General features: G+C 46.4%; 1 protein-coding gene across 2 annotated transcripts in view; it reads right to left on the bottom strand.

Moving 5' to 3' along the window:
* Positions 1-19,969, bottom strand: part of calb2 (calbindin 2) — a 43,764-nt gene extending 23,795 nt beyond the window's left edge. The window contains exons 1-5 of one of the 2 annotated variants that reach the window (XM_033035976.1): positions 19,733-19,969; positions 18,744-18,820; positions 8,780-8,848; positions 8,520-8,600; positions 6,638-6,694 (exon numbers count right to left, since the gene is read on the bottom strand). In XM_033035976.1, coding sequence (XP_032891867.1) covers positions 6,638-6,694; positions 8,520-8,600; positions 8,780-8,848; positions 18,744-18,820; positions 19,733-19,823 — 375 coding nt within the window. In that variant the 5' untranslated portion in view covers positions 19,824-19,969. The remainder of the gene's footprint in view (positions 1-6,637; positions 6,695-8,519; positions 8,601-8,779; positions 8,849-18,743; positions 18,821-19,732) is intronic. The other variant, XM_033035977.1, reaches the window with a different exon arrangement.
* Between the last annotated feature and the right edge of the window lie 6,424 nt (positions 19,970-26,393).

Below are 26,393 nucleotides of genomic sequence, written 5' to 3'. Positions count from 1 at the left end.
CCACAGGAAATGCTACACTTGTCACTTTACCTCCCCCCTTGACTCCATTCAAAGACCCAAGCAGCCTTTCCAGGCGTGGTAGAGGTTCACCTGCACCTCCTCCAACCTCATCTATTGCATCCACTGCTCTTTGTGTCAGCTGCTCTACATCGGTGAGACCAAGTGTAGGCTTGGTGATCGCTTCGCCCAACACCTCCGCTCGGTTCGCAATAACCAATCCGATCTCCCGGTGGCTCAGCACTTCAACTCCCCTTCCCATTCCGAATCCGACCTCTCTGTCCTGGGCCTCCTCCATGGCCAGAGTGAGGCCCACCGTAAATTGGAGGAGCAGCACCTATGTTCATACCCAGCAGTATGAACATTGACTTCTCCAATTTCAGATAGTCCCTGATTTCTCCTCGCCTTCCCAGCTCTTCCTCAGTCCACTGTCTCTGCCTCTTCCTTTCTTCTCCCCCCCCCCCTCACATCAGTCTGAAGGGTCTCGACCCAAAACGTTGCCTATTTCCTTCGCTCCATAGATGCTGCCTCACCTGCTGAATTTCTCCAGCATTTTTGTCTGCCTTCGATTTTCCAGCATCTGCAGTTCCTTCTTAAACAAAGAGTATGGTCATGCACTTTGGTAGAAGGAATAAAGGTGTAGACATTGCAAATACAATGCTAGCATGCATATTGCGGGGACTAAAATATAACAGCAAGGATGTAACGCTGAAGCTTTATAAGGCACTGGTGAGGCTACATTTGGAATATTGGGATCAGTTTGGGATCCCAAACAGGAAGAGGGATGTGCTGGCATTGGAGATGGTCCAGATGAGGTTTACGAGAATGTTCCTCGGAATGATTGGGTTAACGTATAATGAGCATTTGAAGTCTCTGGGCCCATACTCATTGGAGTTTGGGGAGTGGATCTCATTGAAATCTAATGGATAATGAAAGGCCTAGATAAAGTGGACATGAAAAGGATGTTCCCATTAATGGGAGGGTCTAGAACCAGTATCCTCAGAATAAAATAATATACTTTTATAATTGAGATGAAGAATTTCTTTATCCAGGGGCTGAGGGGGGAAAATAGATCCTCAATGATCAAATGGCAAAGCAGACTGAATGGGCTGAATTGGGCTAATTCTGGTCCTATGAATTATGATCTTATGGTCTTATACCCATTTTTTGTTGTCTATATGGGCAAGAGCAGTAGGAGAAGCAACTGACCACAGCTCCCTGGTATAGGGGATGATTCCAGCAGAGGGAGTGACACAGAAACTAGGAGTGATAGGTGACAGTGTAGTTAGATTATGGTAGATATTGTTGCAGTCAATGAGTCTGTAATGAAGGCTGTAATATCTCAACATTGTCAGGGTTAAGGACTCTTACTGGACTGGGAACGGAGTGACTTAGCTGTTGTGGTCCATATGGGATCCCAAGGACAGAGAAAGGACATGGGCGGGAGTCTGCTAAAAGGGTATGAGCAGCTAAAATGAAAATTAATAAGCTGAAGCACAAAACCAATAACCCTCTGCAAACTAGCTCAGGGTCAAGCAGATTGGAGAGCTTTCTGCATCAATCAAAGACCGGTGCGGGAGAAATGGGTTTTGATCCATGGGGCACTGCAGACTTCATGACAGGCTTCACTCGAACCAGGCTGGGGCCGGTGATCAGTGAGTCAAACAAGTGCTAAAGCAAAGGCTTCAAACCAAACAGGAGGGGGCAGTGTGTTACATTTAGAAAGTTAAACAGAAAAGACAAGGCATGGTAGCAAAATGGACAATGATCCTGTTGGCATGCTGGAGTTCAGCCATGTGCTGTTTAACTCTAGGACACAGTGGGTGTCGACACACTCCAATTAGAGTCAGAACAGGGAAAATCAATATTAAAGGTCAAAACGAAAGACTTGATCTGAACATACACAGATTTTGTAACAAGGTAGATATTAACAAGGGAGCTCTCGCTGCCTCTCCCATCAGATGGCACAAGGATAGAATTTCCATGGTCCTCACCTTACTCCTTGGTTCACTTATCCCTTCCCATCCAAACCACCCCCTCCCCAGGTACTTTCCCCTACAACTGTGAAGGATGTAACACCTGTCCTTATACATCCTCCCTCACCTTCATCCAGGGATCCCAGCAGTCATTCCAGGTGAGACAGACGTTTATGTGCACCTCCTCCAACCTCATCGATTGCCTCCAGTATTCCCGATGTTGCGTCCTGCACAGCGAGACCAAGCGTAGACTTGGTGACCATTTTGGCGATCACTTGCGCTTGGTCCACCAAGACCTATGGGATCTCCCAGTTGCAAACCACTTTAACTCCTCTTCTTATTCCCATACTGACACGGACCTCATCCATTGCCAGAATGAGACCACATGCAAACTGGAGGAACAGCACCTAATATTCCACTTGGGTAGCTCACAGCCCAATGGTATGTACATTGAATTCTCCAATTTTAGGTAACTCCAAAACCCTCCCCCTCTCCACTATAATCCCCCTCACTATCCACCTCATCCATGTGCCCCACCTTGACTCACACCTATTTCTTCCCTCTTGCGTCTACATTTCTTCTAGCTTTGCAATCCGAACTTTCCAAACCTTTTGTCTCACTTCTGTCTTTAGATCTCTACCCTGTGTTCCCCATCTCCCTATCAAAATGCTCTCTCATTGGTATCAACCCATTACCTGCCAGGCTTTGTCCTCCCCCTCCCAGCTTTCTTCACAACACCCCCCCACCCCCCCCAAATCAATCTGAAGGTACCAACTTGAAATGTCACCGAGCCATGTTCTCCAGAGATGCTGCCTGACACCCTGAGTTACTCCAGCACTTTGTATCTTTTTAGATTATTAATTAAATTAGATTATTAATTACATTTGAACGAAATTTCGTTCAAACTTTTGTTGTTGGAATGACAATAAAAGGCATTTTTTTCTATTATAAATGCGAGTGGTCTACTAGCCATTACACAGACTCGGCTGGGGGATTAAATAGTTCAAGATTTTTCTAATAAAACAAAAATGCAAAATGGAAAAGGAGAAGTTATCCTTGTGAAAAAGAACAGGCTAGAGAGAGAAAATGTATTTCCTGAGAAGATCATGGTTGAATTAGTTTGGGTGGAGCTATAGGACAGTAGAGGGCAGCAGACATCGTGGCAGATCTAGTCACCCAGCTGCAGTGGGAAAGCATGGCCCAGTATGAATCAGGCACGTGTTCCTCGGGTAATCACAGGGGATGTCACACACGAACAGGCCAGACTTAAATAGCTGTGATAAGAGCGCTGCCAACTCTCATGCATTGAGCGCAAGACTCACGCATTTCACCACAGCCCCGACGCACTGCAATTAGTGCCGTGACGTCTTCAGTTGTTGCTGACAGGGTCGTAGGTTGTCGCGGGTGGACATATGTTGACTTCGGTTGTCGTAGGTGGACTTCCCAATTCGCGAGGAATTGTGTCGCCGGTCGACGTAGCTTGTCGTAGCTTGACGTCAACTAGATGGTGGCTTGTTGTAGACATTGTCGGAGGGTGGGTCCAGATTTCACACTCTAAACTCTCACCCAATGTTGGCAGCCATGTGATAGTGGGCAGGATGGATTCTCGTACAGGTGTACAGCGGTTGGATCAGAACCAAGGAGGGAACGGCTGATTAGATTTAGTATAATAATAGTGTAGTTAAGGGGCCTTTATGCAAAAGTAATAATATGACAGAACTTTTAATTTAGATTAAAAATAAGGACCAAGGATGTTAAATCTTGCTAGGATTTGAGGGTCCAGGAGAGGTTGAGGGTCCAGGAGAGGAGAGGTTGCCAGGCTAGGATTTTATTCCAGAGAACGCAGAAGGCTGAGGGGTAATGTTATCGAAGTGTATAAAATCATGATCATCGAACACCCGTACACTAGTTTTATGTTATCTCACTTTTGCGTCCTACGCACTAGGGGCAATTTACAGAAGCCATTTAACCTACAAACCTGCATTTCTTTGGATTGTAGGAGGAAACTGGAGCACCCGGAGAAAACCCACGCAGTCACAAGAAATTAAAACTCTACACAGACAGCACCTGAGACCGGGTCTCTGGCACTGTGAGGCAGCAGCTCTACTGTTGTATCACTTTGCTATTGTCAAGATTCCTGAAGATTGGGAAATTACCAACTTCAACAAAGGAGAGCTGAGAAAACTGAAAATGCAAGTAGACCACAAAATGAGATTAATGAGGGACATGGGCATGGACTGGAAAAGGTTGCGGGTATAAAGAGGAAAAGGTAAACCTAGTTCATTTTGGGGACAGAAAATTGTGGAGACAAAAAGGTTTGAACGGAATTTCAGAGCTGGAAAAATCAGTATAGCAATAGCATTGGAAAAATTAATGGGTCTCAAAGCCAATAGTGATTAGGACAGTGGATGCACCAGTGGTCATCTACCAAGATTCATTGTTTCTAGAATGGTTCCCACACATCTTAAAAAATCTTTCCCGTGGTCTTTGTGATAGAATTCTCAGGGAGGGGTGAGTATTGGGAATATCTTTCTTTGTTTTGGAATTAGTGTCACTGAGCCTGATTTCCTCATTGTCTATCATACTAACGATATGAATTCGACACTCATGGTCCAGCAAATGGGACATAAACACCAGCTAGCTTTTGCAGCCATAATCCTATTTGCGGGGACATACGTCAAAATAATGTCACTGTTTGCAATGATAGATCAATGCCTTAAAATTCTCCAATAGACGACGGACAGTGAAAGTGCTCCAACAGCAGCCCAAATCATCATCAGGAGGTAATTTTGAAGCGGGACCAGCCTGCAAAGTTTACATTCACAGCCTCCTTTAGCTACAACTCTTGCTGATGTCAGCATACATTTTAAAAAGGGGACATATCATCTTGAGTTCCATTTAGTGTGATTTCCTTGAGAATAGGTTAAACTGCACAAGTACACGCTGTACACACTATGCAAAATAAGGCATCTTATCATAACACTGTACAGCCTAACTCACCCAATTCTACATATAGCATTCGGGGCAGCGTGGTACAGGTGACAGATACAGTCAAAGAAAATCATACCACCAAGACATCACGGCAGGCTAGTTTTTCAGGGAGACAATCCACTGGAATAACATCACCAAGATTTCCAGCCACTTATAACCTTTCAGAGACTTCCTCAGTGAGATTTACAAATGGGGAACCCATCTGAGTTTTCCAGTGTGAAATGACTTCATAAAGAAATCCAATCTGGGCAAATCTCTGCAAGAAATCGGGGAGACATTTAACAGAACAATTGGAACAACCAGTGGCACTCTTACCAAGAAATCTGAGATTATATCACCATGAATTCCAGACTGGGACAAGTTTGCTAGATATTCGCTCTGAACTATCTCACCAAGAATTCCAGTCTGGGACATCTCGCTAAGTGGCTGCCTAGAATATTCACATCAAGAAACCCAGTATGGAAAACCTCATCAGGAATTCCCGTCTCATATAACCACACCAATAAATCCAGATGTTATGAAAAAAAATCTGCTCTGGGACAATCTCAACAAGATCTTCAGTCTGGAAAATGCTACCCACAAATCTGGGACAACTGCAACAAAGAATCCAGTCCGGATAATCACACAAAGAAAGCTAGTATTAAGACAACCTCATGAATAAATCAAGAGAGAGACTTTCTGAGCAAGAAGTCCAGTCAGCAATCATTTACATAGACATTGGATGTACTTCTTACAGCACAAAAGGAGAACATTTGTTCCTCCGTATCTCAGCTGGTTCTCAGCAGAGCAATTCCATCAATCCAATGCCCCTTACCTTATTCCCCTGCCACTTATTCTCTCGCACACGTCCACCAACTTACTCTTCTAATTTAGTTTTGTCCAATCTTGTGGACAAATCCAATCAGAGACAATCTCAGCAAGGAATCCACAATAAGACATTCTCACGTGACATCTAATCTAGGAAATTTTCAGCAAGAAATCCAGCCTGGACAACCACTGCAATAAAGTGGAGTCTGGGACAAACATAAGAAATTTGATCTGGGAAACCTCACTGCAAAATCCAATCCCAATCAATCGCACTGATGAATCCAGAGGTGGTCTCTCTCACCGATAAATCCACTTGGGTAAAATCTCAAGCCAGGAGTACCAAACCTAAACGTTTAGTCCCTGACAACCTCATCAATAAACCCTGTCCAGATTATTATATCCAAGAAGTGGAGTCTTCGGATAATGTCAATAAAAAATCCTGTGTGGAACATATACACCAAGGAATTCAGCTAATGAATCCAGTCTGGGTCCACTTCAGAAACTTCTGTCTGGGACAATATCAATAAGATTTCCACCCCGGAAATGACCTTCATAGAACCTAGTCTCAGACAATCTCACCAACAGATCCAGTCAAGATTCTCACTAGTTAGGGACAGTCTCATGTTATTTCCATTCTGGGCCATCTCATCTGGATATGCAGTCTGCGACAATCTTACCAGTTAACCAACAAGGGCAATCTCTCCAAGGACCCCAGCCTGGGACAATCTCACCAAGGAATCTAGCCGTTCAAAACAGGAAGCATTTCAAGAGAATCATATTGTGGCTGCAGGGATTTATGGAGTACCTTGTTACTGGGCGTATAATTCAGGGTTGTTGTAAGTAAAATGAAATAAATGTGTCAGCACCTTCAGTTCATTTGCTTCGATGTACCCGCTACAGTCTGAATCGTATTTCCGCCAAGCCTGTAAAACAAAAAGAGATGAATTGAGATTAGATGCTGCGCTGGTAGAATCTTGTGATGATGGCATCATGAAATGAAAGTGAATTTTAGTCCTTCAGTTAACGTGTTGCATTTTGGGAAATCAAACCACGGCATGATCTTCACAGTAGGTCCTTGGTACTGCAGAAGGATCTAGGAGCACAGTACATAGTTCCTTGGAAGTCAAGTCATAGGTAGAAAGGGTGTCCAAGAAGGCTTTGGATACATTGGCTTTCATAAGTCAGGGTACAGAGTATAGAAGTTGGTATGTCATGTTATGTTGTACAAAATGTTGGTAAACCGCATTTGGAGTTTTGTGTTCAGTTTCGGTCACCCTGCAACAGATAGGATGTTTTGTTTAGATTAGTTTAGAAATACAATGGTTCAATGGTTCTTTATTGTCATGTGTGCACTGCACAATGAAATTCTTTTTGCGTAGTTTGCTCATGCACAAATTGCCATTTGGCCCACAAAGTCCGTACTGACAAGCAATCACCTGTTCACAAGTTCTATCCTGGACACTAAGGACAATTTACTGAAGCTATTTAACCTACAAACCTGCGTGTCTTTTGGAATGTGTGAGGAAGCCGAAGGACCTGGAGAAAAAGGGAAGCATTAGAGTTGGTGCCTTACAGCACCAGAGACCCGGCTCCGATCCTGACTATGGAGTTTGTATGTTCTTCCCGTGACTGCTTGGGTTTTCGCTGTGTGCTCTGGATTTCTCCCACACCCCAAAGACGTACAAGTTTGTAGGCTAATTAGCTTGGTAAAATTATAAATTGTCCTTAGTATATGTAGGGTAGTGGAGTGGGGATCGCTGGTCAGCACGGAGTCGGTGGGCCGAAGGGCCTGTTTCCGGAAGTGGCGGCGCTGTGATACAGCTGCGGCTCGCCTGCAGTCTGTCTGTTTTTACTTTTTTTGTTTGTTTTTTTTTGTCTAGTTTAGTAATTTTTTTGGTTATTAGGTGGTGTTATGTGTGTGGGGGGAGGGTGAAACAGAGCTTTCTGTCTCTCCCTTCGGGGGAATGCGACTTTTTGTCGTATCCCCCTTCTCTTCCCCCGTCTGCGCTGAGGCCTAATGGCAGAGCTGGCGGCCTCCAACCTGCGACCGACCTCGAGGGTCCGGAGGTAGAGCCAGCCAGGACTCACCAACGCGAGGCTGGCCGTCTTCGAGCTGTGGCGACGTCCGGGTAGCGGCACGACTCGGCGCTCCGGTGAGGGCGGACGGTGCGGCACTGAGACACTCCTGTGCGGCCGGCACGGCTACCGGCTGGAAGGTGCTCCCGTGTGAGCAGCCCGGTGCGGAGCTGAGACACTCCTGTGCGGCCGGCACGGCTACCGGCTGGAAGGTGCTCCCGTGTGAGCAGCCCGGTGCGGGGCTGAGACGCTGCCTTGTGGGCGGCCCGGTGCGGAGCGGAGACGGTGCTACGGCGGCTGAGGCGGCGGCGACCTGGATCCTGGGCTCGACCGCGGGCCGGTGGAGGACAATGTCGGGAGCTCGCAGGTCACTGGCTGGTGCCTGTTTTCCGGAGCACCCGTTGCAACAGCTGCGGGCAGCTTCGACCACCCCCCGGGCCGCCATCGCCCGGTGGGGTATCGCCTCGGCGCAGAGGGAGAAGAGGAGGGAAGAGACAGTAACTCTAAGACTTTTGCCTCCATCACAGTGAGGAGGTGTTTGGTGAACTCACTGTGGTGGATGTTAATTTGTGTTTATTGTGTTTTGTTATTATTACATGTATGGCTGCAGGCAACAGCATTTCGTTCAGACCGAAAGGTCTGAATGACAAATAAAGGTATTCAATTCAATACCTCCATGAACTCTCCGCTGGACCGTACACACTGCCGGAAGCACAGCAAGAAGTTCTCTTCTGTTGGGAGAATCTGGGCAAGCTGGAAGAGAATGGAGCGAGATTCATTATTTCCATCAAACATTGAGGGCTACTGTCCTCCTCACCCAAGCCCCTGTGATTGTGGCCTTGCTTCCTGCAACAATGCTGAATTTGGGGTGGTGCCTGGGAGGGCCAGCAGACTCGGGGGCACCACAAGAACTCAGTTAAGCAGACACTCACCTCTGCCATCTCAATCCTCCCATCCGCATTCTTGTCGTATTTTTCCATAAATTCCCTCATCTGTATTTCCTGTTTGTGTGAGACAAAATAATCCGCTCAGCCCAACGTATTGTCAGAGAGAAAGCAGATTTACGTTTAGGCTTATTATTTTAAACTGATTTATTCCAGATTTACCCAACAGAGGGCACATTCCACAGAAGTCAGAGCTCTTCTTTAATCCCTGCATCTCTGGTAGAGAGACAGGGAGAGAGAGAGGAAGACAAACACACGCAGATTACATACTCACAAATTTTTATTAACACCAATCTTTCACTTACCGACATTGAAATATATTCTCCAGATTTGCCCTATTGTTTAATCTCTTATTTCTAATTTAAAAAACATGAAAACATGAAACAATGATCCATACATATACACAATACACACACCACTATACATGTTCTTATCCCCTGCACACATATTCTCTTACAATTATTCCACAAAATCCTGGCCCACTCAACATACATTCATTTCATTTACACACACAGACTGTCAGCACTCTTACACATACTGCATACATATATTTCATGTGTACTCCATTGCCACAAATATCACAAGCACACACACTGTGAAGCATACTTCCATATGCCTACCCTGTCCATACACACACTGGTTCTCCATCTTCCTCCACATTCAATTGATGAACATTCTCAATTTCCACCAGTTCCAACGAGATTTTGCTCTCCTCCCCTTTCAGCATTTTATAGGGATTGTTCCATTTGCCGCTCTCTGATCTACACTTCCATTCCTACCAACCATTCCCATTTCATTTCACCTTTTCATGCAACTGTTGGAGATGCAACACCTGTGTCAGGCTCTAGTCCCAGAATAAGCCGACACCTGCCGATTGTGGCAAGACTTGCATGCCGTACGGGCTGCACAGTGAAGTCAGGTAGAATCGCTGACAACACATCACTCCCTGATGAGCTCCAGGCACTCTATGCTGCTTTTGAACAGAAGATGGCCCATAGCAGAAGTGTCCACGTCGCGGGGCTGGAAACTGGAAGTATCCTGAGCTAATTCTGCTACCCCACCATCATCTACTGCGACAAGTGATGGCTTCCGCTGATTGCCGCTGGAAGCTTGCGTCCATTTCAGGATGGACGATGACAGCGAGGCCAACATTTGTAACAAGATGGACGTGAAAAGAAGAACAGAAGATCAGTGGAATTATGTGGTCCCAGTGATCAATGGAATGATAACCTTGTTATTGATGGAATGACAGCTTCAGGTGCACTTGGCAGACATTAGATCGCCCTTCCTGAGAGTGAACCTGCAGAGAGTGGCAGTCCATGGCTGTCTACTCAGAACCTGTGTGGACAGACCAACTGGCAAGAGTATTCATCTTTAACCTTTCTCTAGTATACTCTGAGCTTTCCACTTATTTTAAGAAGACCATTATCATCCACTGTCAAAGAAAAACAAGGTGGCGTGCCTTTATAACAACTGTCATGAAATGCTTCAGTAGGCCGGCCGTGATGCACATCAACTCCAGAGGGGGTTTCGGTAGTTACCTAACATTGGAGAATTCAGTGTTCATACCGTCAGGTTGTAAGCTACCCAAGCATCAATGAATGCTCCACTTTTAAGGATCAACTTCCTGCTCCCTACCTCCACTTTCTTTATCCTCTCACTCTCCTCTGTGCCATACCTGGACTTGCACCTATTTTCCCTTCCCCTTCCAACGCACATCCTTCTGTAGCTTTACAATTTGCAACCCTTCATCCTTTTGTCACACACCTTTTGCTTTTTCATCCCCAACCATCTGCCTATCAAAAAACCTCCCTCACCTGTAAGAACTTGCAGAGTTGTGGACGAAGACCAGCCCATCGACTCCATCTATACTTCCGGAAAACAACCAACCAGGGCCACTCACATCCTGATCATTCTCTGCCCTCTCCCATTGGCAGAAGGTACAAAGCTTGAAAACAGGTACCACCCAATTCAAGAAAAGCTTATTCCCCATTGTTATCAGACTCTTGAACAAAGTCTCACATGCTTGGGAAGAATTCCTGATCTTTTAACCTACCTTGTTGCACTCTTTTTTATCTACCCTTTTTCTGTAAAATATAATTCATATACTCATATATGATCAGTTTGAAGAAAGGTACCAACCTAACACATCATTTCAATCCACAGATGCAGCCTGACCCACTGAGTTTCTTCAACAGTATTCTTTTCCTGTTTTGCATGAATCTCCTAAATCTTCCTGGAATATTTAATTACTGAACATAGTCACCATCTCTCTGTGAACCAAAGTGCCGGAGGAACTCAGCGAGTCAGGCAACATCTGAGGAGGAAATGGATAGGTGTCGTCTCCAGTCAGGACCCTTCTTCAGACTGTTTAAGAAGGAACTGCAGATGCTGGAAAATTGAAGGTAGACAAAAGTGCTGGAGAAACTCAGTGGGTGCAGCAGCAGCAGCTTCTTCAGACTGATAGTAGTAGGTGGGAGAAAAGTTGAAAAGCAAGGGGAGGGGGTGGGACAAATGCTGGTAAGTGATAGGTGGATACAGATGAGGGGCATGATTGGCAAAGGGGTGGAATGTGACAAAGGCTAGATGAAAAGGATGCAAAAGGGGTCAGATATAGAGAGGGGTGAAATGTAAAGCCAGGGGGAGGGATATGGGAGGAAGGGGGAAGAGGGGCGACAAAATGGAAATGAGGGACTCGGGAATGGAAAATTAGTGTGTAAAGGAGAGGAAAGGGGCAGAATGACTGGAGGCGTGGGGAGTCGGAGAAATCAGTGTGTACCGGGAAGGGTAGGGGGTAGGAGGGTATTATACGATATTGTAAAATAGGGTGGCACAGTGGTGCAGCTGTAGAGTTGCTGTCTTACAGCACTAGAGACTTGGGTTCGATCCTGGCAGGTGCTGTCTGTATGGAGTTTGTACGTTCTCCCTGATCATGTAGGTTTTTTCCAGGTGCTCAGGTTTCCTCCCACGCTCTAACGACCTACAGGTCTGTAGGTTAATTGGCTTCTGTAAATTGTCCCTAGTCCATATGATAGTGCCAGTGTATGGGGATTGCTGGTTGCCAAAGGGCCAGTTTATGCACTGTATCTCTAAAGTCTAAAATGTTCATACCATTGAGTTGTAAGCTTTTGAAGCAGAATATGAATTGCTGATCCTTCAGTTTGATGTGGCCTCACTCTGGCAATCAAAAAGGCCTGGATAGAAAAGTCAGTATGGGAATGGGAAGGGGGATGAAAACTGGGAGATCTAGCAGCCTTGACGTAGAGCTGAAATGTTTGGCCAAAAGGTTGTCTAGTCTTACGCTGGGTCTCGCTAAAGGAGAATCAAATTTGAGACACGAATGGAGCTGAACATTGTGCAATCATCAGTGGATATACCTACGTCGTATGACTGAAGGAAGGTAAATGAAGAAGCAGCTGAAAAGGGTTTGGCCTGGTAGATGATAGCTTATTATTATTCAGAGATGTCCTCTGTTAAAAGATCAGAGTTTAAGAGCTAACGTCTCAATTCCCAGCCATAACCATTAAGCAGACCTGTACTATTACTGATGCTCAGCGATGTGATGATCTCCAGGATGAAGGTGTCCAGGCAGCTCTTCCCTTCACCGACGCTTCTCAATGTCTTCACTCCAGCTCAGTAACTCTGAGCTGAGCATCTTCCAGCAGCAGGCATAGTTATCTGGAAACACAGTGGTGTCCAGAATCTACCACATGCTGCAGTTACTGCTCTGCCAAATCTCAATGACCTTGATCCACCTAATAACATTTTTGTCTGCCTGACTTAGTTTACTGTTTTCTTTGCTGAATTGATCGTGTGCTGGGCAAATGAAGCTCGTATAATAAATAAGCGTAGGAGGATGAAGAGAGATCTTGTAGAGGTATAGAAAATCATGAGGAATAGATCGGGTAGATGCACAGAGTCTTTTGCCTAGAGTAGGGGAATCGAGGACCAGAGGACATAGGTTCAAGGTGAAGAGGAAAAAATGTAATTGGAATCCGAGGGGTAACATTTTCACAAAGAGGGTGGTGGGTGTATGAAACAAGCTGTCAGAGGAAGTAGTTGAGACTAGGACTATCCCATTGTTTAAGATACAGTTGGACAGGTACATGGATAATACACAAAAATGCTGGAGAAACTCAGTGGGTGCAGCAGCATCTATGGAGCAAAGGAAATAGGCAACGTTTCGGGCCGAAACCCTTCTTAGAGTTTTGTGTAACTTCGATTTTCCAGCATCTGCAGTTCCTTCTTAAACACAGGTACATGGATAGGACAGGTTTGGAAGGTTATGGACCAAGCGCAGGCAAGTGGGACTTGGGTAGACTGGATATTGTTGGCCGGTGTGGGCGAGTTAGGCCGAAGGGCCTGTTTCCACACTATATTACTCTAAAAGTATAACTCCACTTATTTTCAATTTCCCAGCACATTGGTTAACCAGCATGTTTGTATAAAAAGGAACTGCAGACGCTGGTTTACACCAAAGCTAGACACAAAATGCTGGAGTAACTCAGCGGGACCGACAGCATCACTTGGAAGGAGTGGGTGATGTTTCAGGTGAAGAAGGGTCTCGACCCAAAACATCACCCACTCCTTCTCTCCAGAGATGCTGCCCGTCCTGCTGAGTACTCCAACATTTTATGTCTATGCTTGTTTAGACTTGCGGTTCTGTTTCTGAAATTGTCCTGGCTCTTTGTTTCCCCAAGTCCAAGGCCCTTGGTTTCTACTCTGAGAGGGACGGGATAGGAAAACTTTATGAGAATGTCTGAGACGGATTGTCCAGGAATAGATAGTGCCAGCGTCTGAGACTAACGGCAGAGGAGGGATTTGAACTAATCTCTTCAGGACTTTTACCTGAGCTTCTGGACATCAGTTTAGTTACTGAACCATCAGGCTCCATGATGATGTTCGTCCTCTACACAGTATGATGTTAATTTAGCTGAACCATTTCTAAGGCAGCTTCCAGCCACTGACTTGGCTGTTGTATAGTAGCTGTGAGAAGGGACCAGTGGTCCCATCTTTAGGTGATTGTGTGTTCGGAGCAGGATATAATTTGCCCCCCAGCCTGGGATACAGGACTCCAAGACCATATGGTGTGAGAACTGTACGTTCATGAGTTGCGCTGTTGCACAGTCCACCCAAGCTGTCCACTACCTTTCAGCTGCTGGTTCCTTTTGATCTGTGAGTTTTGTTTAAGATAATAATAACTATGGTTTCAACCCAAGGCGGAATGGTTTCAAGTTTTAGAAGAACAGGGCGAAACCTTGCCAAGTTTACTTCTTTGCCAATGTCCTTGTAAGTATCCTGGCAACCTATTTTGCCTTTTTGTCAGGCACTGTTACTTGATTATTTGTAAGAAGGGACTGCAGATACTGGTTTAAACCGAAGATAGACACAAAATACTGGAGTAACTCAGCGTGTCAGGCAGTATCTCTGGAGAAAAGGAATAGGTGACGTTTTGGGTAAATTATTATTCCTTATGAACAGAAGCACCTGATTAATTCAATGCACGCTCACAGGACATTCCCATTTTCCCACTAAATTGCTCTGCAACATATTTGCCCTATACTCCTCCCAGATTCTACCACTCACATACACTAGAGACAATTTTCAGTGGCCAATTCACCTACCAAGTCACATTAGAAAGTACTGAGATCAGGAGGGGCAGTAAAGAGTGTAGGGATTTTGAAAAGGCTGGAAATAATGGCTTGTGTTTTTCAGATATCCAATTCACTAGAGTTTTAGCTCATCAATAATTTGTTTTCCAAGAAATTGAGAAAGATTGAGAAAGGTGGTGGATGTTTGGAACAAGCTGCCAAGAAGTAGTTGAGGCAGGGAGCATCCCAACATTTAAGAAACAGTTAAGACAATAGACAAAAGGTGCAGGAGTAGGCCATTTGGCCCTTCGAGCCAGGATGATCAGCCATTCAATGTGATCATGGCTGATCATCCCCAATCAGTACCCCTTTCCTACCTTCTCCCCATATCCCCTGACTCCGCTATTTTTAAGTGCCCTATCTAGCTCTCTCTTGAAAGCATCCAGAGAACCTGCCTCCGCGGCCCTCTGAGGCAGAGAATTCCACAGACTCACCACTCTCTGTGAGAAAAAGTGTCTCCTCATCTCCGTTCTAAATGGCTTACTCCTTATTCTTAAACTGTGGCCCCTGGTTCTGGACTCCCCCAACATCAGGAACATGTTTCCTGCCTCTAGTGTGTCCAAGCCCTTAACAATCTTACATGTTTCAATGAGATGCCCTCTCATCCTTCTAAACTCCAGAGTGTACAAGCCCAGCTGCTCGATTCTCTCAGCATATGACAGTCCCGCCATCCCGGGAATTAACCTTGTAAGCCTATGCTGCACTCCCCCAATAGCAAGAATGTCCTTCCTCAAATTAGGTAAGACAGGTACATGGATATGACAGGTTTGGAGGGATATGGATCAAATGTGGGCAGGTGGGACTGGTGTAGCTGGGACATGTTGGCTGGTGTGGGCAAGATGGGCCGAATGGCCTATTTCCACACTGCATCACTCTGTGACTCCAAGCAGTGAATGAAGTAAGCTGGCTGTTATTTGGGTGGCACCGCCACTGACAAAGGGAAGCGAGGGTATCAGGACGGACAACAGACTCATCAGGGAAATGAGGTACAGAGGCACTGGCCTCAGCGGAAGTGGAGCCAGAGGAATGAAGTTGCAATGAGGTAGATCGTGAAGATAGGAAATTGCAGGCCCATAACCCCACCTCCCTGTACACCTCGAATTCTGTCAATATCTAAACATTCATCCATCTCTCCCTTGAATGCACTCAGAAGAGGAGTCTCCGAAGTATAGAATAAAAGTTCGACCCCTTCCCTCAGTGAAGAAATTTCTCCTTGACAGTCACGATGCCATCGATCTTGTTGCGTGACATGGAGACGTTTGAAGGAAAGATTACCTACATTAGCATACAGAAAATGTAAAAGAAAATGGATTTTTGAATTAATTTCCCCCACGCATTTGACAGCAATGCACCCAATTTTATTTATTCTCTCCTCACGCTCAAAGCCTGCAGTGGTGGTGATATCCTAGTGACTCTGCACTGTGCCTCCTCCAAGGTCAATGCAGCCTTTCCAAGCTCAGCATGCCAGCACCGTTCCACGAGGGCTGTGGTTGTAAAGAAAGCTTCGGACTCCAGCCACAAACCAAAGCCCCAGCAGGAGTATGAAGAATCTGTAATCACCTCTAATTGCAACCTCCACCTTCTTACTGGGTACCACCTGCATCAAATTCCACTCCGACAGCTCAGTGATAAGGTGGGAGGGGGGAGGGGTTGTCACACTGTAGGTCACAGTGAATAATAACACAGTGGTGATGCTGCAGGGGGTATAACTTATCTCCGCAAGCTGCAAAATAATGAGTAGCAAGATAAGAGATCACGTCTGCTTTGGAGGACGCAGAATCTTCTGGAACATCAGAGGAGGCGCCAGAGCAAATGTCAAGCGCATAGTGCAGAGAAGGATAACAATTGAGGAACGGAATCCCACGGCTGCTGTTTTACTGTCAGTTACACTGGGTGTTGGGACTCACTATTCCTCCTCTCACACTCAACGTAAAGTGCAGGATAGAGACCTAAGGGGACTGGTGGCTAGTGCCCATGACCGCCTCGTGCATTCTGACACCTCGCACAGGGTGTGACCTGAAATCACGTAAACCTAATGCCACCACCCTGGATGAGGCAGGAATAACGATAAACACCAGTTCAAAACTAAACACAAACTGCTGCATAAACTCAGTGGGCAGTCCAGGAGTATCAATGTCAGTAGAGGCAAATAGACATATGACATTTTCTGAAGAAGGGTCTCGACCCGAGACGTCACCCATTCCTTCTCTCCAGAGATGCTGCCTGTCCCGCTGAGTTACTCCAGCCTTTTAGGTCTATCTTCAGTTTGAACCAGCATCTGCAGTTCCTTCTTATATATATGAGATTTTGGGTCGGGACCTTCATCAGACTGAATGGACCCAACCCAAAACACCAGCTATACATTTTACCCCCACAGATTTTGCCTGAACCACTGAGTGCCACAAGCTGTTTGTATTTTGCTCAAGATTCCAACATCTGCAGTTTCCTGTGTCTCCAATACTAGACCAAAGTGCAGATATGAAAGTGGTGTTTATGAGGCTTGAGATAGGCTCATGGATATGGATGGGAATGAAGGGATATGGATCATGAGCAGGCAGAGACTGGTTTAACATTATGTTTGGCATGAACATTGTGGGCCAATGTGCCTGTTCTTGTGCTAGGTCCTCAAGCCTGGAGCCAATCAAAGTGACCCCTGTAGATTACTCTAGTTCAAGGGTCTAGAAAGTCCTGCATCTCACCACCTCCCCTGCATGGACAGTGGATGCTCATGCCTAACCTAATGGGTGAACATTGAGTGGTCAACTCTTGAATCATATATTCAGCCAATATTTAAGGTCACCAGCCATTTTAGGTAACAACATATCCCACAGTCTGAGTTCTTCAGATCAGCAAGCCCAGCCTTTTACTTTTGGATCTCAATCGGCAATTCTGTGTCTCCCACTCACATCCTCTCTTCTTCTTCTTCTTCTTGCGTATGGCATGCACAGCCTAAAGTTGTAGGGTAACTTGTTCTATTTGATCTTATTTGATTGTGCACTTCGGGTTGATTGCATTCGTCGAAACAGGGCGGACCACGTGAAGGTTGCAATCTTCCACCCTTAGATGGAGAGCTTCACACATTGTCTGCCTCCTCACTTCACCACCATGTCTTCTCACCCTCAAGGATCTTCCCATGGGACCTCTCCTCCTTTCCAAAGCACCCGATGGGAAGAGGGAGCTGGTGGGGAGGACATTAGAGAGGGGGAACAAGGTCTTTGGGCCAATGCTTCAGTGAGAATTCACGTTGGTGCTGTTTGGGGAGGTTGTGAGAGGGGGCAGGGCTGGTGAGGAACGCAGGTGCTGGGTGGTGTTCTCCACCTCCCCCTCTATGAGTGGACAGGGGCATTGTGTCCCTTGGAACAGACACCCATCCACAACAGATAGTGGGGGAGCGGGGCACCAAGTGGTAAATTCCCTGTCCCTGGAGTGTGTTTGGATGCGGCCAGTCCCCCCATTTACCTGCATAGACCTTCATCACTGCCCTTCAGAGGAAGGTCTTGTCCCAGCTGAGGTCAGAGGGCAAGCTGCTAGTGAGTCCGCCCATCTCCCCAGAGACCCAGCTTCTCCCCATTCACCCAATGATGCTCTTGCGCCAAGGTCCCACCCACCCTCCCCAACTCATGCTCCCTCCACCACCCCACAATCGCCGCTGGGTGTCTGTTATACCCCCTTCTCACAATTTCTGGTCGCCTGGCTTCTACCCCATCCCCTACTCCCCCGTCTGGACCAGTCCTGCCCCCCCAACCACCCCGCACTTGCATGTCTGGGCACCACCGGCCTTCCCTCGCTGTCTGTCCTCTACCTCACTCTTTCCCCACACCCCCATGAGCCTTCCAATGATGAGTTTTATTTGCCTCCGTTTATTTGTTTCCACTTGTAACCTCCATTTATTACCTTATACCTTATCGGCATCCCGTTCATTTTCAGTCAATTTCTCTGCCCCATTCCACCCACCTCCGGCTCCCCTGTTCTCCCCGTGGACCGCGTCCACCACCCTCCGATCTCCCCCCTCCCCACCGCCACCCCCGCTATCCGTCTCCATCTCTCCCGTTTGCTCCGCTGCAGCGATCCATCAAGCTGCTGTGTCTGAAACGCTGCTGCGTCCTCGACACATTCTGCGCTCAGCCCGATGGCGTGTGACCTGCCCGCAGCAGCCTGCGCGACCGCCCCGACCCCTGCATGCCCCACCCCGCCAGGACCGCGGGAGAGTATTCTCCCCTTACTCTCCCCTCCCGAACCCTGCCTGTTTTCTCCCCGTCCGGACCAGGCGTATACTCGGCCCCTCCCTAAGGGGTACTCACCACGCCGGCGCCTCTCCTCACTCGCTGCAGTTCTCGGATGAAATTCTCCAGTTCTTTGCCCTCAATGTACCCGTTACCTGCACACGCAGGGGGAGAGAAGCCGCTGTCAACCGGGGGTCATTCAGACAGCGAGGACTGCGCCCCTCTCCCTCCCGGCCAGAGCGCGGGCTCGGGGGACGGACAGGGGGCCGGGCGGGTGGTGGGGGTCAGTATTGAGGGCAACCCGAGACAGCATGGAGAAGATTCGGGAGGGGAGGGTGGGGGGGGGGGAAGACTTCGGTGCGGTGTCTCCAATTCTGGGCGGCGGAGACATCAGCCACTCTCCCCGCGAACCCTGAAGTGAGCAGCGGCTTGTGGGCTCCCTCGGTGCCCCAAGCCGAGCTCTGCCCCACGCACCCAGCCCAGACACATCACCTCCCGAACTGCAACTCCAAACATTTACAAACTTTCAAAACACTTGATTTTACATTTAAATATTGGGAATATATATATTTTGGGACTGTACATTTATTGGAAATTGACTATTACTATAATATATATTACATATATAATTGAAGTATTGGGATTACATATATTTTGCCTCATATTTGGGAAGATATCCCCGAGTGCTGAACACGGGTCACCAGGGCGAGATGCCAGTCTCCGCTGCCCGGACACAGGGCGCGGCGCCCGGTTGCCGGCACTCAGTTTGCCCCGTCGTTCATTGGCATTGACCTTCAGCCGAGCCACTGCCAACCTAACGACCGCCGGGCGACATTCTGCAGACCTGAGCACACAACAGAGTTCCGGGGAAACTCAACTGGTCAGACAGCATCTGAGGAGGGAATGGGCAAACGGTGTTTCGGGTCGTGACCCTTTTTCAGATAAAAAAAATGCCCCGACTTCCCCATCGGTGGCAGGGCACATATATCTGTGCTCGCTGCATGCATTTTGTGATCAAAATATTATTTTTGCAATAAATGAAAGGTGATTTGAAAAAGAAGTCTCACCGTCTGCATCGTAATGTTTCCAGACTTCCAGGAACTGGGAGGCGGTGAGTTCGGCCAGGTTCAGGTAAGGTGGGAGCTGCCTCTCGGCCATCGTGTGCACAAGCCCGGACCCGTTTGGAACTGCCGCTGCCCGAGCGCATCCTTTTTATCCCTTTGCTGCCGCAGTTCGCCGAGCCACCTGCGGGGGGCGCCACGCTCTGGGTCTTGCGGCACCAAACATCCCCGCCGCCAGCTCCTTGTGCGGAAGATGGGCAGGATCAAAGACACGGGCAGAATGAATGCACTCCTGTGTGCGGGCAACGGGCACTGTATATCTGGGCTCGGTGTAGGCACTGCTGTGTACGGGCCACTCTCTACATTTGGGCACAGTGCATGCACTGCTGTGTGCAGGCGGTAGGACACTCTCCATCTGTGCTCAGTGCATGCACTGCTCTATGTAGGCGGTAAGACACTACCCCTGGGTTTAGTGCACGCACTGCTGCAAGCAACTGCTGTGTGCGGGTGGCAGGGCGCATCTGGGCTCGGTGAATCCACTGCTGTGTGCCACACAGGGCTGGGGCTGGGTGCATGTAGCACGTCATGTCTCTTGTCATCTGGAAGATAGATCAGCAAACAAGGACACAAGGAATTGCAGATGCTAGTTTACAGTAAACAAAAAGTGTTGGAGTAACTCAGCGGGTCAGGCTGCATCTTTGGAGAACATGGATAGGCAATGTTTCGAGTCGGGACCCTTCTTCAGACAGTAAACAAGACTGTTTATTCCAGGTTCCAATGTTTGCAGGTCCATTGTGCCCGCAGCAGCAACGCTCAAAGGACCATGTAATATGACTGTTCACCCATGATGGAAGCTGCATTTAACTCCTGTACTGAGAGATCTGGTCCCGGCTGCTCCCTCCATCCTATTGGTCCGGGGAGGGGGGGTTCCACTGGGTCCAGCTTCTTTCTCAAAGCCCAAATCTTCCTGAGATTCCCATTTCCCCAACTCTGACACGGGGCAGTCATCCAACTGAGATCCTGAATGATAAACCAAAGCTTGTGACATTCATAATATTATTCTTCAGTCTGAAGAAGTACACGAAATTACTTCTGCTCTCTCACACCACGCCTGTAATTACCAAAATCTGGTTGCCTCAATTCAGGAAGGTAGTTATCTTCTCTGCGACCCCATTGGCATATCCTTATTCTTCTCAGAGAAGGGAAGCGGAGACATGAAATACTTCCATCAGATGATCCATCTACCCCGGGTAGGGTTGCGAACTGTCCCGTATTGGCCGGGACATCCCATCTATTGGGTTGTCCCATTTGGGACTGCCCTTGTCCCGTATTTGACTGCTACTACTCGGGTCGAGGGAGCTGTTGGGTCGGAGCGTCGCGTCGCGTCGAGCCTCGTCTCACCCGCCCCGAAGTTGTGCAGCAGCAGCGCCTCGCCTGTGGCCCCGTCGGTCGGCAGCCCGGCCAGCTGTCCGACCTTCGGACCTTCGCTTACCGCCGACACCACCACCCCTCCTTCTCATGGCCGATCATCAACTCATCGAGTCGGTCAACGAATTGGCGTCTGGAATTTGTCCCTTATTTTGACCTTTTGTCCCTTATTTGGGAGTGAGAAAGTTGGCAATCCTAACGCCAGGGCACCTTTGCAACCTCCGTCCGGGTTGTAGTAACTGGATTGTCTGCTTTGGGATGGGATCAGGGACACATATTAGCGGTGGCTCCTTCTCTGGATGATTGAAATTGATTGGGTAAAATGGCAAGTGACATGCGATGACATGGGTAAATGCTGTGATAAGAGCAGTGGTTGGTGGGGCCAGAAGCCTGGACCAGGGAATTGAGAGCATTCCCTTTGAAGTACTGAAAGGGGAGGGGAAGATATGTCCAGTGGTGGAATCTTGTAGTGTGTGGTTTAATTAATTTACAGTTAAATGTTCACCACCTTTCTCTGTCCCATCATCAACTCCATACTTACTAATGCAGGAACCAACTTGGAAGTGCTAAAGTCTAGACTGCAACAGTTACAGCCATATATTCGCCTAGAATTGCTGTGTAGATGGTCTATCACGGCTTCTTCCTGAGATCCCTGCTGTTAGAGAAGCCAGTCCCCAGCTACTTCATTGCTCTCTATCTGATATCAAGGAACAACCTGCTGAACTGTGCCTACATATCTGCATTGCACAACTTCTATATTATTTTGTTTGTGTTTTCTCTCTATACTCCCATCAACCCATCACCTCACTCTATCAGAAATATTCCCTTTGTCCTATCCATCTGTGACACTAGATACAGCAAAGGCTGTGGGATCGGACAACATCTGAGCTGTAGTATTCAAAACTTGTGATCTAAAAATAGCAGCACCTCCAGTACCCTACAACACTTGCATCTACCCAACAATGGGAAAAATATCTCAGGCATAACTTGGTCTCAAATCAAATCCAGATAATTATTCACCAATTAGTCTATTCTCAATTGTCAAGAAACTGATGGAGTATGTCAACCGACAATGTTATCAAGCACCAATTACTCACCATAAAACAGCTCCCTGTTGCCCTGATTGGGGTTTGACAGGCCAATATGGCACCAGACCTCATAACAATCTTGGTCTAAACATGGACTTAAGATCTATATTTCAGACATGAGGAGAGAGTAACTCCTTCTGACATAAAGGCAACATTTGACTGAGTTTGGCATTGAAAGGCTCTGGTAACACTGATAACATTGACCATCAAAGAGGAAACACTCCAGTGGTTGGAGGGCTGAAAGGAAGGTGGTGTTGGTTTATTATTGTCACATACTGAGTTACAGTGAAAAATGTTGTTTGCATGCTATTCAGTCAAATCATACTATACATGAGTGCAACCAAGTCATAACAAGTACACAGGTAGCGCAGAGAAAAATATTAGAATGCAGAATATAGTGTTACAGCAATATAGGGCTACAGTTATAGAGAAAAAGTCAAAGGTCTGTACTAAGGTGACCTGATGACAACAGGGAAGAAGCTGTTCCTGAATCTAGTGGTATGTGCTTTCAATCTTTTGTATATTCTGCCCGATGGAAGATAAGGAAATGACTGGGTTGAAAAAGGTCCTTAACTATATTGGCTGCTTTGACACGTGGATGAGAAGGTGGTGGGGAGGTTTGATTGTGCGATGGTCTGGACTACATTCATAATTCTCAGCAATTTCTTACGGTCTTGGGCAGAGCTGTTGCCAAACCAAGATGTGATGCAACGCGATAGAATGGTTTCTACAGTGCATCTGTGGAAGTTGTTAAGAGTTAATGGTTCAATGGTACTTTAATGTCACATATACCGAGGTTCAGTGAAATTTATTTTGTATACAGTTCAGTACAAGTATCACCATAGGTAAGCATTTAGATACCTCTTAGATAAGCATCTTCGATACAGTACAAGTGTATAGCAGTAGTACACTGAGACAGTATACAGAGTCGCCAGTTTTTAGCACCATTTTCAACTCCCAGTTGTCAGTGCAGGTTTCTTGACCTGACAAGAAGGTCCATTGCCCTTGCGGCGTTACTGGGTTGGCTTGGCCAAGCATAGCCTATGGTGTCCACTGCCGCTACTTTACTGCTGCAGGCCCACCTCCATGTATTTATCATTTACAAAATGTAATGTGGTTACTTGTCCAAGCCTCTCCCACAGCATCCTCTAGCACCAAGAAGTGGAAAGCCAGCGGCCTCATGGGAATACCACTGTCTGCTGTATCTCCTCTATGTCATGCACCACCCTGAAAAATTGGTAATTGTGGAGAGGGGATCCCAGCAGACTGCTGATCAGAGCAGGGATGTTGGTCAGTGGGAGGGATGGTGATTGGTGTGGGGTATCAGGGTGGATGTGAATTTGGCAAGGGGATATAGATTGGGATGGGGTGCCTGTTGGACAACTAAAGTGAGAGTGTCTGCCAGGGGAACAATCAAAGGTGGACATCTGTGACTCAAACATTTTCCACAGCAACTGTGAGCAAATTCCTAAATATGTAAATACTTCCTGTGATGGTTTGGGATTTTATTGATCTCGATGACGTTGCATTTTACACCTGGGAACCACAATCTACTGAGTCAATCATATCAACTCTTGCTTTTTATAATTTATTAGTCCCAGAAATTTCTGCTCAGTGCACAGAAGCTTTCGGATTCATCACCAATGGAAATATGGGGAAATGTTTAAAAAAATGATTTAATGTAGGATTAGTGTAAATGGGTAATTGATGGTTGGCTTGGACTTAATCGGCTAAAGGCCCTGTTTCCCTGCCTTATCTCTATGACACTATGAGAGCGGTAATTTACATTTGTTAATTTTATTCAATATTTAGCTGTTCTCTAATGCAAAAAATGTTTTATATTTTTGACACAGTACAAAGCTTTAAACATTACATTTCCATTATTATAATTTGTTTAAGATTTTCAGCACTTATGAAAATCAGAGACATTCACTCCATAAACCTCTGTGCTTTGCTAAAGGCTTTGCTGTTTGGATTGGAGCCCATCAACTGTCTAAAATGTCGATCCAGATGTTTTGCAGTCATGGGCTCTTCCCTGTTGTTCCCCTGTGGCTGCATTTATCCTTCATGCTATACACATTCTCTTCCTTGCTCATTTACTGGTCTAATCAATCTCTCTGCACTGGTTATGTCCCAAATGCACAACCTGCGGCTCAAACTGACCACCCCTGCCTCTCAGCATCCTCGCTGCCTCTCTACCCTGAGAGCTGAGCGGTGAAGCCCAGCAATATTGGTGAAAGTGGGGTGCCAAGAGTGATAGAGAGATATAGCACAGGAACTAGCCCTTCAGCCCCCTGTGTCCGTATCTATTCACTCTAATCAGCCACCCATTCATACTAATGCTATACTGTTCCCATTTGATTCTCCTCACATTTCCAGCATCTCTCTCCCTGCCCCACCATCAGATTGTACACTCATCTACACACCAGGGGTAATTTGCAACAGCCAACTAACCTACCGACCAGCACGTCTTTGAGAGATGTGAGAGAGAATTGGAGCATCGGAGGAAACCCACGCTGTCACAGGGAAGTGTAGGCCTGTCAACGAGGGAATTCCAGGATTCAGACCCAGCGGTCCGGCAGCATTTGTGGATGGAAATAACAGTTTTTGCTCAGTATAGTTTATGTCTTGATGGGGAACTTGCAGGTGGAACATGCTGGGAATAAACAGTTCATGCAGTGTTGTGATCCGACTTCATCAACCTCCATCTAATTTTGGGAATGGGGTGGGAGCGATGGTAAAGCTCCTCAGATATTATTTAGTCGAACTGGTCATTTGGGAAGAAATCTGGAAAAGAGGCAGTGCTGCAGATTATGGATTAACAAATGGGCTGCTCTAGTTTGGGAACCTGGATAATTAAAGTATTTAGAAAATGATGTTCCCTGTTATCAGGAAAGTAAATGACAGATGATCAATGGGAATGAAGTGAAGCAAGGTCAGTAATAGCTATTCCCAGCTCTTCACTTTCCACAGTCAATATTTTATTTATCTGTTACTCTGGTTAAGAAATGCAGAAGTACTACTTATAAATTATGCTGCACATGACCATTGTAAAAATACAATCAGCATGTAAACTTTCTTAGAATTTTAAAGAGATCATGCATGTCACTGAATAATGTAACACATTTCTGTCGATGTTCAGTAGAAATGAACCTGATTGGTTGCATCATAGCCTCGTACGTCAGTTCCAATGTACAGAAACACACAAGGCTGCAAATAGTGGTGGAATCAAACTGGTCCATAATGGGCACAGTCCTCCCCATCATCAAAAGCATCTACATGAGGAGCTGCCTCAAAAAGGTAACATCTATCACCATTCATCCCATGCCCTCTTTGCACTGCTACCACTGGGCAGAGGTACAGAAGCCTAAAGTCCCACACCACCAAGTTCAGGAACAGCTACTTTCCAACAACCATCAGGTTCTTGAATCAACCTGCATAACCATAATTCTACCTCAGCAATGGAATACTATGGACCAGCTCTTGCATTATCGTCTCGTCGTGGCTATTCCTCGAGGTCGAGGATGATGGTCTACGTTCTGTTGTTTTCATCAACTTGTTTGTCATATGTGTTTTGCACTTTGTTTATGCAGTCCTTTTCTTGACCTTTGGTCTTAATTATTCAATCTGCCTCAGATACTTTTTTACATTTTCAGTATTACTCCTTGGGGAAAATGCATCTAGAGGAGTTACCCCAGCATTTTGTGTCTATCTTTGGTGTAAACCAGCATCTGCAGTTCCTTCCCACACAAGAGTACTCGTGACTTGTAGCTGAATGTCTGGGTACTTTACAATTTGAGTCTCGTGATAAATTACTGTCCGAATACACAATCGGGTGCTTCAGGAGACCCGTTTATTTCATGTATATGAATATTGGATGCATATCGGCAGTATATTTCATAATTACTAAAGCAGGCTTCCGTCAGTTAGTGTTTCATCGCGATTTGAGTCCATTTCGTAATACCCCTGATAATGAGACTAAACAACTAACATCCAGTTTACAAAATAATGTGGACATTTATATATCAATAGGTCAGAAAGAGTGGGGCGTATATTCATTATTTTTTAATGTGTCTTTCGTTGAAGATAAATGAGTTGTTTGTGCTTGCGGGTTCCCTCAAGTTTTTTTATGTGGATTTATATCAAGTTGC

The sequence above is a fragment of the Amblyraja radiata genome, chromosome 17 (genome assembly GCF_010909765.2).
Source record: "Amblyraja radiata isolate CabotCenter1 chromosome 17, sAmbRad1.1.pri, whole genome shotgun sequence".
Lineage (NCBI taxonomy): Eukaryota > Metazoa > Chordata > Chondrichthyes > Rajiformes > Rajidae > Amblyraja > Amblyraja radiata.
The sequence above is the reverse complement of the archived record's forward strand: the minus strand, read 5'-3'. Positions and strand labels throughout refer to the sequence as shown.